This window comes from Dipodomys merriami, unplaced genomic scaffold (assembly GCF_024711535.1).
Source record: "Dipodomys merriami isolate MVZ:Mamm:240054 unplaced genomic scaffold, mDipMer1.0.p SCAF_2, whole genome shotgun sequence".
Classification (NCBI taxonomy): Eukaryota; Metazoa; Chordata; class Mammalia; order Rodentia; family Heteromyidae; genus Dipodomys; species Dipodomys merriami.
In genome coordinates, this window is record NW_027203381.1 from 12,281,367 (window position 1) to 12,298,487 (window position 17,121).

The 17,121-nt window shown below is 41.2% G+C and overlaps 1 protein-coding gene across 2 annotated transcripts in view; it reads left to right on the forward strand.

The window, feature by feature from the left end:
• Positions 1–17,121, forward strand: part of Atp8b1 (ATPase phospholipid transporting 8B1) — a 107,543-nt gene that overhangs the window by 78,473 nt on the left and 11,949 nt on the right. Inside the window, exons 15-22 of one of the 2 annotated variants that reach the window (XM_070029058.1) lie at positions 1,082–1,238; positions 4,326–4,514; positions 7,442–7,554; positions 10,302–10,466; positions 11,299–11,410; positions 13,920–13,995; positions 14,207–14,339; positions 14,970–15,258. In XM_070029058.1, the coding sequence (XP_069885159.1) occupies positions 1,082–1,238; positions 4,326–4,514; positions 7,442–7,554; positions 10,302–10,466; positions 11,299–11,410; positions 13,920–13,995; positions 14,207–14,339; positions 14,970–15,258 (1,234 nt within the window). The remainder of the gene's footprint in view (positions 1–1,081; positions 1,239–4,325; positions 4,515–7,441; positions 7,555–10,301; positions 10,467–11,298; positions 11,411–13,919; positions 13,996–14,206; positions 14,340–14,969; positions 15,259–17,121) is intronic. The other variant, XM_070029059.1, reaches the window with a different exon arrangement.

Consider the following 17,121-nt stretch of genomic DNA (forward strand, 5'->3'; position numbering starts at 1 on the left):
ATCTCCAATTAACTACCAGAAAACCAAAAGTGGTTCTGTGGCTCAAGTGGCACAGTACTAGCTTTGATCAAAATTGCACATGGACAGCACTTAGTCCCTAAGTTCATGTCTCAGGATTGGCACCAAAAAAAAGGGAAAAAAGTTGCATTGTTACTAAAAGCTCTTAGGGGAGGATCTTTTCTGAGATCTAACCATTTGTAGCAGTTTTGGGGAGCCCCAGGCTTGTAGAAACAAAGCCAAAATCTCTGCCTCTGTCCTCAAATGTTTTTCCCAGGTGTCTATGTATGGTTCTTTCCAGCCATCCATTTTATTCCAATATGATTGCATATGAACTTGATTGCATCTACAAAGCCTGTGTTTCCAAATAAGATCAAATCCATAGGTACCGGTTAGAGCTTCCCTGGATCTGTTAGCAGGACACGACTCGACCTCCAACATGGTTCTTTTAATCTTAAAATTGGTATCAACTTCCTAATATGTTACAATGTGCTCAAGACTCTAGGTGAATTTTACATAATTCAAAAACTTGGCTTTAGCCAAGTGCCAGTGGCTCACCCCTTTAATCTTTTTTTTTTTTTTGTCGGTCGTGGGGCTTGAACTCTGGGCCTGGGCTCTGTCCCTCAGCTCTTCAGCTCAAGGCGAGCGCTCTACCACTTGAGCTACAGCGCCACTTCCGGTTTTCTGGTGGTTTATTGGAGATAGGAGTCTCACGGTCTCTCCTGCCCAGGCTGGCTTTGAACCGCGATCCTCAGATCTCAGCCTCCTGAGTAGCTAGGATTACAGGCGTGAGCCACAAGCGCCCGGCTACGCCTTTAATCTTAGCTGCTTAGAAGGCTGAGATTTGAGGATCACAGTTTGGAGCCAGCCTAGGCTGGAAAGTCTGTGAGACTCTTATCACCAATCATAATGGAGCTGTGGCTCAAGGGAGCAGGACACTAATCTTGAGCTCTGAGTTCAGACCCCAGGTCTAGCACAAAAACAAAACAAAAAAAAAAAACCTTGGCTTCAAAGAAGAGTTTATTTGTTTTAATCTAAAATTATTTTTTTAATGTATTGTCTTTCCCTTTTCCATTTCTTCCAGCAAGTTGATTTTAGCTGGAATACATTTGCTGATGGGAAGCTAGCATTTCACGACCATTATCTTATTGAGCAAATTCAGTCAGGGAAAGAGCCAGAAGTCCGGCAGTTCTTCTTCTTGCTTGCAGTCTGCCACACTGTCATGGTGGACAGAGCTGATGGTGAGTATTTCTCTGGCCTCTCACATACTGGAGGCCAGTTTTTAGTTTGCAGGTGACTCACACTTAATGATTCAAATGCATATCAAGTTGTTCTTATGAAAAGTCTGTCTCATATTTGTTCAAGCAATGAATAATTATGAGGATCTACTATAGACCCTATTTGAAATAAATCATGAAATTAGTCCCTTCTTTCCTTCTCCTCTCTCTCCCTCCTTCACCATCTTCCTTCCCCTCTGCCCTCCCTCCCTTCCTCCTTCCTTTCCTTCCTCCCTTTTTCCCTTCCTTCCTTCTAATTGAAATCAAAGCCTTGGTTATAATCAGCCAGTGCTCTGCCACTGAGCTACATTCCCAGCCTAAAACAAACTTCTTGTTTCTGTAAGTTTACAGGTGATTCAGTTATAACTGTGCATGTGTTTTTCATGTTAGAAATGAAATTTTATTTTTAAAACATATCATTGGCTCTTGAATTATAATAGAAGAATCAAAATCTCTCTGCCACATTGTTAATGTTTATTGGGACTATAAAATCAAGCCTTATCTTTATCACATGTGGACTTTAATCTTGAACAACCCTTCCTACATAATGATTTTAGAGATTTGCTTTTATTTCCAGATTCAGATAATATCAGCCAAAAAAAAAAAAAGCCTGGGCCTTCTTAAGATGCCTTTTTCCTTCCAAGGATGATAATTAATGGGAGTTTTTATATGAATAGGCACAGCTAGAGTTCACATTCCTTTACAGAATTCTTTTTAAAATGTCTATTTTTCTGTAGATGTACAAAGCATTTTCAGTTCCACAAGTAAGATTATGACTTTATAGAATTCTTAACTCCAGTGTGTGCCAGCTTGGTACAGCAATCTTGTCCAATAACAATAAAAATGATTCATTTTTATCACTGACACAACAAATTATATATGTATGTATGCATCGTGTAAAAAGAATGATGGGAGGTAATTCTTTCAATGTACCTCTAATGAAGCACAGCCCATTTTCACATCATTGATCTATTTTCTAAATTTTACTTCAGTCACTGCATCATATCCAAATCCCTTTTGATAAGCCCCCTTGATATTTCATATTAAACAGAGATCTGAGGATCACAGTTCAAAGCCAGCCCAGGCAGGAAAGTCCATGAGATTCCTATCTCCTATTAGCCACCAAAAAGCCAGAAGTAGAGGTAGAGTACTAGGCCTGAGTATAAAAGCTCAAGGACAGTGTCCAGGCCCTAAGTTCAAGCCCCAGGACAGGCGCGCATGCGCATGCGCACACACACACGCACGCACACGCACACACGCACGCACATACACACACATACACCCAGGTATGAAATCTCAAGAGAAGGAATACGCATAAAAGATTGAACATGTGGGACTGGGTGCCAGTGGGTCATGCTTGTTTTTTTTTTTTTTGTCAGTCGTGGGGCCTGAACTCTGGGCCTGGGCGCTGTCCCTCAGCTCTTCAGCTCAAGGCTAGCACTCTACCACTTGAGCCAAAGCACCACTTCTGGCTTTTTCTGCTTATGTGGTACTGAAGAATCGAACCCAGGGCCTCATGCATGCAAGGCAAGCACTCTACCTTCCCAGCCCCAGTGGCTCATGCTTGTAACCTGAGCTACACAGGAAGCTAGGTGCCTGGCTAAGCATCATTTTTGTTTGCTTTGCTTTCATAATCCACAGATTAGTCTCTAAAGAAAGGTAAAAGTACAATGCATACAGTTTCCTGCAGAGGATTATTAGTCCAAGTGTCTTCCTGATTACCTAAGATGAAGTTTGAACAAATCTAGTAAGTTCTTCCCTTTTCCTCTGAGCCTGCAAGTTTGTGGTTATATTACCAAAGCACAATGGGAGGATTTTCCTTTTCCTGTGATGATAAAATTATCCAGGTGCTGGCTCCCGTGGAACTGTCTCATGTATGAACACCTCACCAGCTTTTGTTATTTGTTCCTTTTTTGTTGTTGGAAATATGTTTGGTGTCAATATTATGTGAAAGATCACAGACTGAGCCAGCTAAAGTTGTATAGAGATACTTTGTTCTCGCTGCTGCTTGCTTAGCTCTGGGTAAACAGTTTGCCTTCTGTGTGTATGTTTGTAGAATGGCTAGATTTAGCAAGTAAGTTTATAATTTCTGGTGCATGACTTTCTGGGTGAACAAATAGCTTGCAGTGTCATGTGTAATTAACACTGGCTCACTCTGGAGGCTGAAGGAGGATAGGTTGGATCTAGGAGCATGAGACCAGCCTGGGTAACACAGTGATAAAGATAAAAGCAAAAGTCAACAAGACTGACTTAATGAGAATGAAGTATCTTATTATTAATGAAAAAAGGGAAAGTTTAATTCTACCTAGAGCTTTTCACCCTGGAGCATTCTGCCCTTACAGGTAGTTTTCCATAGGAAAAATTGTCATACGCCCTGATCATGCCAGTATGACAGTTGAATGACCTTTAATATAAAAATTCACTGGCTATGGAAAGACTTCTGTTTTGAGGCAGAATAATTAAGCAGGAAATAGAAAGTCTTGAGTAGACCAAGGATTTCTTTTTAATTTTTATTGAAGCTGGGTGCTGGTGGCTCATGACTATGACCCTAGCTGAGATCTGAGGGTTGTGGTTCAAAGCCAGCCCGGGCAGGAGAGTCCATGAGACTCTTATTTCCAATGAGCCACCAAAACACTGGAAGTGGATCTGTGGCTCAAAGTGGTAGAGTGCCAACTTTGAGCAAAAAAGCTCAAGTACAGGACCCAGACTCTAAGGTCAATCCCCGTGACCAACAAGACCAACAACAACAAAAATTCTTGAAGTATTACTGTATCTATCATTAAACAGCTCAGTGAACGTATCCTTGAAGCGAGGATTATGAATGTGCGCCACAGCACCTGGCTCGGCCAGCTGTTTAATTTTCAGTTTCTATTTGCTGTTTACCATCCAACATAAACGTCTCAAGTTTAAGGCATTTTTTTATTTTGGCCAAATCTTTGTTTTCTGGGCGGTGCACTGGTCTCTGCAGAGGAGCCTTGGCTCAGATCTCAAGGATGGCCTCAGCCCCACTTCACAGCTGTGCTGGGATTTCTCTCCTGCTTCTCTTGGCAGGTCAGATCAACTACCAGGCGGCCTCTCCCGACGAAGGAGCCCTAGTCAACGCCGCCAGGAACTTTGGCTTTGCCTTCCTTGCCAGGACGCAGAACACCATCACCATCAGCGAGCTGGGCACAGAAAGGACCTACAGTGTTTTGGCCATCTTAGATTTCAACAGTGACAGGAAGCGGATGTCTATCATTGGTAGGTCTTTAGACCCAGTCTCTGAATCCTTGTATTCCATGTTGCTTTGCTCTTCGTTTAATTTCTCAGCACCAAGAGAAAGCGGGTAATGAATGGATGGACCATTCTCAAAGCCTACTTACTCTAGAATAACCCAAGGTAGCTGTGGACGCTCACAGTGGTACCCAAGGGATGGGGGGTGGGGGTGGGGTGGAGAATTCAGTGCTTAGGTGTCAGTCGTACCTCTTGACAACAGGCCATTAAACAGAGAGGATAATCCTGTCCTGTGTTGAAATACTTTTCCATAAGTAACTGGAAATGATTTCACACTCACAGAAAAGTTGTAAGGATGGTAGAAAGAACCCTTCTTTGTTAACGATTGCCACGTTTTTTCTTTGTCAATATCCTTTATATACAGGTTTGTACCTTTTGAACCATTGGAGAATAAATTTACAAGCCCAATGTTCCTCTTCCCTAAATGCTTCAGTAGGTATTTTATCAGAATAAGAACCTATGTACACGTGTTTACTCACACCCCATATACATTTTAGATAATAGTTATCACAATCAGAAATTTTAGCTGGATGCTAGCGGCTCATGCCTGTTATCCTAGTGACTCAGGAAGCTGAGATCTGAGGACCCAGGTTTGAAAAAGTCCAGGTGGACAAATCTGAGAGATCCTTATCTCCAATTAACCAGCAAAAATGAGAACTGGAGGTGTAGCTCAAGTGGTAGGACACCAACCAAGGAGATGAAAGGTCATGAATTTAAGCTCTAGTACTGGCATGAAAGAAAGAGAAAGAAAGAAAGAAAGAAAGAAAGAAAGAAAGAAAGAAAGAAAGAAAGAAAGAAAGAAAGAAAGAAAGAAAGAAAGGGTAAGATTAATGTGATACAGTATTATCATCTAATATGCAGAGTTTTTGACATTTACTAGGCAATTTTTCTGGTTGTCTTGTCCCCCTCTTCCTTTCTGTTCCCCTCGTTTTCCCCTCTTTTTCTTCTTCCCTCCTTTCATCTATGTTTTTTCTGATCTAGGGTCTAATAGTTAATCAAGAATCTGAATCAAAACAATTGTTCAACTTTTTTTGGAGGCACTAGTGTTTGAATTTATGGCTTTGTGCGACTTCAGCCATGCCTCCAGTCCTTTTTACTCTGATTGTTTTTCTCAGTATTGGGGATTGCACTCAAGGCCTGGGTGCTGTCTGTTAGCTTTTTTTTTTTTTTTGGGTCCGGTCGTGGGGCCTGAACTCTGGGCCTGGGTGCTGTCCCTCAGCTCTTCAGCTCAAGGCTAGCGCTCTACCACTTGAGCCACAGTGCCACTTCTGGCTTTTTTCTTTTTGCTTATATGGTGCTGAGGAATCGAACCCAGGGCCTCATGCATGCAATGCAAGCGCTCTACCACTGAGCCACCTTCCCAGCCCCAGCTTTTTTTTTTTTAACAAGGTTGCTATTATACTATTTGAGCCACTACTCCCCTGCCAGCTTTTTGCTGATTGATTGGAGGTGAGAATCCCATGGGCTTTTGTGCCTAGGCTGGCTTCAAACCTTGATCCTCAGATCTCAGCCTCTTGAGTAGCTAAGATTCTAGGTGTGAGTCACCAGGGCCCAATTATTCAGGTTATTTTTTAGATGGGGGTCTTGCTTTTCCTAAGCTGGCCTGGATTGTGGTCATCCTATTTACACTTCACACCATAGCGGGTGACAGGTGCACACTACCACACCCAGCTTTTTATTGATTGGGATGAACTTTCACAAACCTTTTGCCTAGACGAACCTTGAATTACAGTCATCCTGATCTCCACCTTCTGAATAGCTAGGGTTGCAGGCATGAACCACCAGTGTCCAGTCTTCAACTTTAAAAATAAAGCATTTGGAAAAGCATAGGCTTGTTATTTTACGTCCCTCAATTTGGATTTATCATCTACTGACCACTCGTAATTTGATTCCAGTTACACGTCATCTGTTCCCTTCCTGGTGCCCCATCTGAAGGCTTGTGACGTCAGTTTGTCTTGTTAATGGTGATGCTCCCTGTGATCACTTGCTTGATCACACCTCTCCACAGAGGTGGTCCCATCAGCCTTCTCCACTACAATATTGAATTTCTAACCATTAGAAACACATCAATTTCATTGTTTGCTCTTGTTATACTCAGTGTTTTCAGAAGGCCTAACTATGAACTGATTATCATACCACCCGTGTTGTTTTAAGCTCTTCACGTTGGAAAATTTAAAATCTAGTTAATCCTGAGGCACATACCACAACCAAATGACTGGACTGATCAAAAGCATGCAAAAAAGTGGTCTAGGAGTCAGATTCATGTCTGAGAATTAAGGGCAGTGTTATGGGAAAGGTTATTATTGGTGGGTATGGATGAAGTTCTATGGAGTCTATAAACAATTGTTAAAATGATAAATAAGGAAGACTGGGGGCATGGCTCAAGTTGTAGAGTGCCTATCTAGCAAGCACAAGTTCAAACCCTAATACTGCAAAATAAAATAATTAATTAAAAAGAATAAGGATGTGAAAACTGGACTGAAGGATTCTTTTCCTGTTTATTTTTTCTACTGCAGTCTGAGTAGACAGCAACTCTGTCTTCACCATCTCTGTTGTGAATGACACTTTTTTAGATACATTGATGATTTTAAATTGACTGTAAATGATAAGCCCGGTATCACTTCACAACTTTTAAAGTGTAGTTTTCCATTAAGAAGTCAAATTTGCCAGCTGCCAGTGGCTCATATCTGTAATTGTATCCATTCTGAATCTCAGATTTAGAGGATTATGGTTTGCTAGCTCCGTTTCTAATTAGCAGCAAATAGCTTGGCTGAGGTGTGGCTCAAATGGTAGAGTGCCAGCCTAGCAAGAAAATGGGAGATAGGTTCAAACCCCACTACTGCCAAAAAGAAAAAGAAAATTAAACTTCATTATTTTCCTTTCCTTGCTGTCAGTGAGAACCCCGGAAGGCAGCATCAGGCTGTATTGTAAAGGTGCTGACACTGTAATTTATGAACGGTTACATCAAATGAATCCAACAAAGCAGGAGACGCAGGATGCCCTGGATGTAAGTGTTACTCTTCCTCTCTCTCTGCTTAGTCTCTGGTATTCTCTCTTAAACTCGTGATGTTCACCTTGCTTTTGTATTGTTGGGTAGAAACAACACCTAAGTAGGAATGTGGTCAGTTGGGTTCCCATTCTGCCCCTGCCCTTCACATCCTAGGAGATGACCTTGGAGCCCTTTCCCAGCATCCAGGACTGCAGGAACAATGCAGGGGAATAGTGCTTGTCTCCTTTCCAGTGACCTTGAGTGCATCGCAACTGCGTTAGGCTCTGGCCTCCAATAGCTCTATGGCCTTCAAGAGCTCCAACTACTAAGTGAAGAATGAAGGAAAGAAAGCATTGCAGTACAACAGGGGTTAACAAAGCATTGTTTTGCTGGGTCATTAGTTCTGATGCCTTTGTTTGTAACATAGTTTAAACTTAATTGCTTCAGAGCCATTTTAGGAAATTCAGTAATGATGCAGCTGCTAGAATGCTTCTGGAACTTGCACTTTGGGAAATGTCCACCAGCCCCCATACTGTTTGAGCTCTTTGAGATAATGGCAGAGGTCTAGAGGCCAGTTGGGACTTGTATTTGCTTCTTTATCAGTTCAGATTCCTTAGGAAAAATACTAATGTATCATATGAATCATTAATTCCCTGTGTGAAAGAGAGAGCGGTTCCTACTGTGATAAGTCATTGGAAGAAACAGCATCTTTGCCTTAGAAAAGCAGAGTTCAGCAAAATGAAACACCGGGAAGCAGGAAGTCACAAGGGGAAGGGGAAGGTCAAGAGGAAAAGGGTGGGCAAATGAAGGGGAGAATGCAGTGAGGAATCGAGTGTATATCCTTCAAAACTAAGAAGAGGGAGGGAAGGGATGAGTAGGGAAGAGATGGGTGAAAATGTTGAAAGAAGTGACATTGATCACGATGCATTATATTCATAAACTGCTTTGGTAAATGGCAGCTCCCTTGTACAACTACTGAAATATCATAATAATAAGGAAAAAACAGCCAGGCCCCAGTGGCTCACACCTATAATCCTAGCTATTCAAAAGGCTGAGATCTGAGGATCATGGTTCAAAGCCCAGGCAGGAAAAGCTGTGATACTCTTATTTCCAATTAACTACCAGAAAACCAGAAGTGGTGCCGTGGCTCAAGTGCTAGAGTGCTCACCTTGAGCTGGAGAGCCAAGGGACAGTGCCCAGGTCCAGAGTTCAAGCACCACAACTGACAAAAGCAAAAAACAAAACAAAAAACCTACTTCCCTATAAGAATCAACTGGAGCTGGATATCAGTGACTCATGCCTATAATTCTAGCTTCCCAGAAGGCTGAAATTTGAGGATCATGATTTGAAGCCAACTCAAACTAGAAAAAAGCCAGAAGTGGAGCTATGGCTCAAGTGGTAAAACACTAGCCTTGAGGGGAAAAAAAGTGAAGGGACAGCACCTAGTCCCTGAGTTCAAGTTCTAATACTAGCAGCATACATACATACATACATACAGACAGACAGACACACACACACACACACACACACACACACACACACACACATACACACACACACACACACAAAATCCAGTTAGGAACTAGAGGAATTGCACAAATGGCAAAATATCAGTCTGAGTTGAAAAAACCAATGGAGAGTGCAAGGCCTAGGATTCAAACCCCACAAGATATATGGATGGATAGATAGATAGATAGATAGATAGATAGATAGATAGATAGATAGATAGATAGATAGATAGATAGGATCAACTGATCAATTAATTCCAGGAATAGTCCCAGCTACTTGGGAGGATCAAAATCTCCGACCAGCCCTGTCAAAGTTATCATAAGACATTATTAAAAACTGAAAGCTAAAGGGCTTGGGCTGTGGCTTTGGTGGTAGAGGAATGCCTGGCAAGCTGGAGTACCTGACTTCAAGTCCCAATACCACCAACAATAACATGAAATGAGTTGAGGTTGAGAGCCAGGCAAAGTTCCTTGAGAGAGAAGCAGTCTGTGTTTACAATTAGTACTAGCTGTTTTCTTAGTCATTAAAAGAAAATGGGTTTCTTTTAGTTACCTGGTTTAGTAGAAAGGTGGACTTTTTTCTTCAATGAGTGTGGGAATGAAAAAGAAAGTTCTACAACACTAGAGATGCTTAGAAAAATAAGGTCTAGCCAGGCGTCATGGCTCACGTCTGTAGCCCTAACTACTCTGAAGACAGATCTAAGGATTATGGTTCAAAGCCAACTTGGGTAGGAAAGTCTATGAGACTCTTACCGTCTATAAACAGTCTCCAACAAAGCTAGAAGTGGAACTCTGGCTCAAGTGGTAGCCTTGAGTAAAAGAGCTCAGGAACTACGCCTAGGTCCTGAGTTAAAGCTCCAGGACTGGCACCAAAAAAAAAAAGGGAAGGAAAGGAAGGAAGGAAGGAAGGAAGGAAGGAAGGAAGGAAGGAAGGAAGGAAGGAAGGAAGGAAGGAAGGAAGGAAGGAAGGAATGGAGGGAGGGAGGGAGGGAGGGAGGGAGGGAGGGAGAGAAAGAGAGAGAGAGAGAGACAGAGAGAGAGAGAGAGAGAGAGAGAGAGAGAGAGAGAGAGAGAGAGAGAGAGAGAGAAATAAGGTCTATTATTAAGCCAAGTTTAATTACTCCATAGAATCAAATGCCCTGGTCCCTTCTGAAATTCTCTTTGTGTATTACTTCAAAGTAGGATTTCTAACTTGATCTTCAACTATTTAAAAGTAACTACTCTTTGCATGGGTGGATTGCCTTTGAAATAAAACAGATCTTTGCAAGTGAAACTCTTCGGACCCTCTGCCTTTGCTACAAGGAAATTGAAGAAAACGAATTTGCAGAGTGGAATAAGAAATTTATGGCTGCCAGTGTGGCTGTGACCAACCGGGATGAAGCTCTGGATAGAGTCTATGAAGAAATCGAAAAAGACTTAATTGTGAGTGTTAGCCTTAATAACTTTTTTTCCTTGATAATCTAAGCTGAATTGAAATTTTTATTACATTTATTACATTTTTTTATCCCATGCTTAAAAGACAATGCTAACTTTAGCATTTGGAATTGGCACAAAAGAAACCATATCATTTGAATTTCTTTTATTCAGCAAGAATAGAAACTACTGTTTTGAACAGTAAAAGAGAAAAAAAGATTAGGAGTTCTGATTTTATTTCATTGGGAGAATCATTGAAGCTGCTTATGTTTATAAAAACTTGAGACAAAAATACATCATTTCTTTTTTGTAACTATATTTTTTATTGTTATTATAAAGGTGATGTACAGAAGGCTTATAGTTACATATAAAATTTAAAATATAGCCAGGTGCTTGTGGCTCATGCCTGTAATCCTAGCTTACCTGGAGCTGAAGAGCTGAGGGCCAGTACCCAGGCCCACGACCGACAAAAAAATAATAATAATTTAAAAAATATATAAAATACAAAAAATTTCTAAATGAATTTTTTTCTGGACTCTGGTGGCTCATATCAGTAATCCTGGATACTCAGGAGGCTGAGATTTGAGGATCAAGTTTTAAAGGCTTAACAGACAAATCTAAGAGACTCTTTACGTCCAATGAACCAGGAAAAAGCTGGAAGCAGAGCTATGGCTCAAGTGATAGGGGGCTAGCCTTGAGTAGAAAAAGCCAAGCAACAGTATGAGGCCCTGAGTTCAAGCCCCAGTACCTGCACAAGAAAAAAAGAAAGAAAAAGAAAATATATATATATATATATTGGCTAATTCTTTGTTTTTTTTTCTATTTCAAATGCTCAATCCAGCTCTTGGGAGCTACAGCTATTGAAGATAAACTACAGGATGGAGTTCCAGAAACCATTTCCAAACTTGCAAAAGCTGACATTAAGATCTGGGTACTCACTGGAGACAAAAAGGGTAATTCTTTGTGTAGCCAAGCGGATCTATTAAATACAAATATTTGGAGCTGCTGTTTCCTTCGCCCAAGATGACCTTCTCAGACTTTTTATCCTGCGTAAACACAAGCTGTTTTACTGGGGTGGAGATGCTTTCCTTTCTTAAAAGCCTTTCTCTCATCCAGACTCTCTCAGCGTGTCCCCCTCTCTAGTCCTTAAGTAGGGAGTGTCTTCCTCAGCATTCAGCTCCTGTTGTGTCTTGTGGATTTTGATCAATCTTATCTCTCCAGCCAAACGTGGACTCCCATCCTGAAAAGCCCCTCCACTCCATGCCCCTACTGTCTTTTCCATACCCCTCCCCTCTCCTGTCCTTTATTGGACGTAGACTAGAACAATACAGAGTACTCAACTATGACATCTTTTGTTTCCTTTGTCCATTTTATGGCTTGAAACTTAAAATTTTATGTCCCAGGAAATGTGTTAGCATTTAGAGCTCAAGGTGGGGGTATGGTTTGTGCAATAAGAGCACCTGCCTAGCAAGCACAAAGACCTGAGTTTAAACCCAAACATGACAAAAATCAAGTTCAAAAAATAATTAGAGGGCTGGGAAGGTGGCTCAGTGGTAGAGCGCTTGCCTTGCATGCATGAGGCCCTGGGTTCGATTCCTCAGCACCACGTAAGCAAAAAAAAAGAGCCGGAAGTGGCGCTGTAGCTCAAGTGGTAGAGCGCTAGCCTTCAGCTGAAGAGCTGAGGGACAGCGCCCAGGCCCAGAGTTCAGGCCCCATGACCGGACCCAAAACAAAAAAATAAAAAAAATAATTAGAGGGGCTGGGAAGGTGGCTCAGTGGTAGAACGCTTACCTTGCATGCATGAGGCCCTGGGTTAGATTCCTCAGCACCACATAAGCAGAAAAAGCTGGAAGTGGCACTGTGGCTCAAGTGGTAGAGTGCTAGCCTTGAGCTGAAGAGCTGAGGGACAGCACCCAAGCCCAGAGTTCAGGCCCACGACTGACAAAAATAAATAAATAAATAAATAAATAAATAAATAAATAAATAAATAAATAAATAAATAAATAAATAAATAAATATTAGAACTCCACAAGTCATTGTTTAACATTGACTCTTTTTTTCTGCCAGCTTGCTTCAGGAAATAAGACACTGTCTCTTGCGTTGACATTGTCAATGAGTTTCACACTGCCAAGCAAAGAGAAGCACAGCCCTAACCTTTAATAAATACCAAATGGGTGGTAATGGAAAAATGTCTTCACTAGGAGCCCAGAGGAAACTTGAATGGAAATGATTATCCTTTCCCCCACCCCATAATAGAGTGATAAAACCACATGATCTGGGTGTGTTTAACTTTTTTTTTGTTTTAGATTTTTATTTTTGAGACAGAATCTCACTAGATAGCCTAATCTAGAAATCACAGTCCTCCTGCCCTTAACTTCCTGAGTGCTGGAATTATAGGTGTACACCACCACATCCAGCTTACATGTGGTGGTGTAATTCATCAAATAACTATTTTATATATTTGATGATGGAACACAATTCATGATTATTCTAATTATTCTACTTATCAATAATAAATGACCTTCATTTATTTTACCACAAAGAAACAAACTTCTTTATATGATTTCTATCCATTGCTACAGAAAAATGGTATATTTAGTTGAATCTGGTAATGTTCATGAATTGAAAAAGTCGTGATTATAGCTTCACTATAGCACCTTTAAATCTAAAATCCCAAATGCTCAAAATCTGGAACTTTCTGAACACATACTTACATGGTGCCATGATGGAAAATTTCACACCTGACCTTCTGTGATAGATTGCAGTCAAAATATACATGCACTAAAAATACTGTGTAAAATTACCTTCAGGCCATATGTATAAGGGTATATGAAAAACTAAATGAACTCCATGTCTCTACTTGGATTGTATCCCTAAGATATCTTATTGAGGGCTGGATACCTGGCTCAATGTAAAGCACCTGCCTAGCAATTAAAAGGCCCTAAATTCAAATCCCAGTATTACAAAGGGAAAGACATGCACAGAGAGAGAGAAGAGAGAGAGAGAGAGAGAGAGAGAGAGAGAGAGAGAGAGAGAGAGAGAGAGAGAGTGCTGCTGGGCACTGGTGGCTCCGGCCTGTAATCCTAACTACTCAGGAGGCTGAGATCTAAGGATCATGGTTTGAAGCCAGCCCAGGCAGTCTTGTGAGACTCTTATCTCCAGTTAACCACCAAAATAAGCTGGAGGTGGGGCTGTGGCTCAAATGTTAGAACACCAGCCTTGCCCCCCCCAAAAAAGCTAAGAGATAGCACCCTCAGCTCAAGCCCTGAAACTGGTACAAAATAAAAACCCAAAGCCAAAAAAGTCTCATTGTATTTATAAAAATACTCCAAATTCTAATGTAATCCAAAAATCTCAAGCCCTTCTGGTCCCAAGTATTTCAGATACTGGATACTGAAGCTGATGACAAACATTCAGTTCCAAAGTAGAAATGACATGTGACCTCAATTTCCTTTGTTGTAGAAACTGCTGAAAATATAGGATTTGCCTGTGAGCTTCTGACAGAAGACACCACTATCTGCTATGGGGAAGATATAAAGTAAGTGGCAGGCCAGTAGCATGAAGTGATGTATTAGGTAGTAGCTCATTTCTACAAAGTCATGACTAGATGCAGAAGGCAGCAGATATGGAGAATCAGCAGGTAGAATATGTGCCTAGGGCTTTTCTGGTAGGCAAGTGAAGCTAGAGAACCACCTTTGTAGAGCCTTTGTAGTCTTGTACTTTAAACATTTTAACTTGTCTTCCCCTAGTTCTCTTCTCCACACAAGGATGGAAAACCAGAGAAACAGAGGCGGTGTTTATGCAAAATTTGCACCTCCTGTGCATGAACCTTTTTTTCCAACTGGTGAAAACCGTGCCTTAATAATCACTGGTTCGTGGTTGGTAAGTACCACCGATGTTACTGCACCTTTGATTCAAATAAGATGAATTCATTTGGAACTAGTTTTATATTCATTACCTGTCCACCTAAAAAATCCTTTAGCTAATAAATGCAAGTATAATCTGCCAAATTTGAATCTCAATTTCATAGGCTGTCTGAAACTGGAAAACCAACACTGGTAAAGGTCAATCAAATAATGGGCAACTTTTCATTTTCTTCTTCACAGGTTTTTGTGTTTTCTAATTTTTCCCATAAGTGTTTCATAATCAAAATAATATAATCCATGACAGCATCCACAAAGTACACTTTACATAAGGTTTGGGGATGGTGGGATTCTTGGTATAAAAACTAAAATGAGGGCTGGGAAGGTGGCTTAGTGGTAGAGTGCTTGCCGAGCATACATGAAGCCCTGGGTTTGATTCCTCAGTATCACATGAACAGAAAAAGCCAGAAGTGGTGCTGTGTCTCAGTTGGTAGAGTGCTAGCCTTGAGCAAAAGAAGCTCAGGGACAGTGCCCAGTCCCTGAGTTCAAGCCCCAGGACTAGCAAAAACAAACAACAACAACAACAACAAAAACAAAACAAAAAAAAAACCTAAAGCGATTGTAATGTTTTTCCTCTCTGATTTCACAGAATGAAATTCTTCTAGAGAAAAAGACGAAGAGAAGTAAGATACTGAAGCTGAAATTCCCCAGGACAGAAGAGGAGCGGCGCATGCGAACTCAAAGTAAGAGGAGACTTGAAGCCAGGAAAGAGCAGCGGCAGAAGAACTTCGTAGACCTAGCCTGTGAGTGCAGTGCTGTCATCTGCTGCCGTGTTACGCCCAAGCAGAAGGCCATGGTGGTGGACCTGGTGAAGAGGTACAAGAAGGCCATCACACTGGCCATTGGAGATGGGGCTAATGATGTCAACATGATCAAAAGTGAGTTGTACCCAGGTGGCTGCTTAGACTCAACTTGCTTAGAGGAGACATGACAGGAGTTTAGGAATTCATTATTTTCAGATTCCATTGCTGAGGCTTTCATCAAGCAGATAAATATTGAAGATAGTTCACCATTCCTACAGCTGTGACTACCCTCAGGACTCCCACAATCCATGTTAGGGGAGGGGTAGGCCCAATAGTTTGTTTTCATGGAATGCCAAGTAGAAGGTGAGTTCTGCTGGGTGCAGGTGGCTCATGCCTGCAATCCTAGCTGCTCAGGGGCAGAGATCTGAAGTTAAGTTTCAAAGCCAGCCTGGGAAGACCAATTAGAGAGATTCTATTTCCAATTAACCAGCAGAAAGCAGAAGTAGAGGGCTGGCTTAAGTTGGTAGAGCACCAGGCCAAGCAAGAGTATGAGGCCCTGAGTTCAAGCCCTAGTATTAGCACACACAAACACACACACACACACACACACACACACACACACACACACACACACACACACACACACACACATACACACACACACACACACACACACACACAGATGAGATGGGCATTGGTGGCTCATGCCTATAAGCAGAGCTACTCAGGAGGTTGGAGTCTGAGAATCATGATTTGAAGCCAGCCCAGGCAGGAAAGTCTGTGAGATTATTATCTCCAACTAATCACCAGAAAACCAGAAATAGTGCTGTGGCCAAGTGGTAGCATACTAACCTTGAGCAAAAAGTTCAGGGACAGCACCCAGGCCCTGAGTTCAAGTTCCATGACTGACCAAAAGAAAGTTACAAGACCATATATGACTATATATGTATATATATATATATATATATATATATATATATATATATATATACACACATACATACACACACACACACGATGCACATATCTTGTGTTGGGTAAATTGAATACATTATATAAAACTAGATTTTTACCTTGCCTATTTTGTGACTCATGATGGGTCTGTCTCTTTCTTTCCTTAGAGCCTTCTCCTCCTCCTCCTTGGTATATACTAAGAATATTCCAACTTTATCTTCTCAACAAGAGTCATCTATATGACGTATGTCTTCTTGCTTTTTTATCAATGCATATATCTGTTGCCATATATCTGCTGGTATAATTCCTCCCCACTGCTTTTTTTGCATGTGCTTGTCCTACTCCACAGATGACATTCCTTGCTCTGAATTACATCAGTCTCTGTCCTCTTCAGCTCTAGTTTATTCTCCTTGAGTACCCTTAAGATAACTATACCTGTGCTTAAAAAGATGTGTAACTCAAACATCATTTTTATTCACTATAATGCAGACTTCTAGGCATTAAGAAGGGAAGAGGTTTGACTTATGTATTTATGTGATTGAGACTCAAAATTTTGTTCCTCTGACTTATCATTTGTCAGAGACAACAGAGCCGAGATAACATATAATCCATATAGAAGCTCATTTTTCTTGAGTTGTTTTCCATTCTTTATTAAGCTCTGTTGCATGACAGATTTTTTAAATATATAACTTCTGGAACATCTATTTGTGATGAATATGGGAGACTGAGTTCTCCAAGTAGTGTTTCTTTCTTTTTTGTACTTTATAAACATCTTCCAGCTATACTAAGCACGCACAGGAAAAGTGGAATTTGGGTGTTAAAGGCAATGACCACGCCAGGTGCTGGTGGCTCACACCTGTAATCCTAGCTACTCAGAAGGCTGGGATCTTAGGATCATGGTTCAAAGCCAGCTCAGGCAGGAAACTCTTTGACTCATCTCTAGCTAATCACCAAAATGGACCTGTGGTCCAAGTGATAGAGCACTAGCTATCAGCAAAACACACACACACACACACACACACACAGAGAAGCATGGGCTGGGAA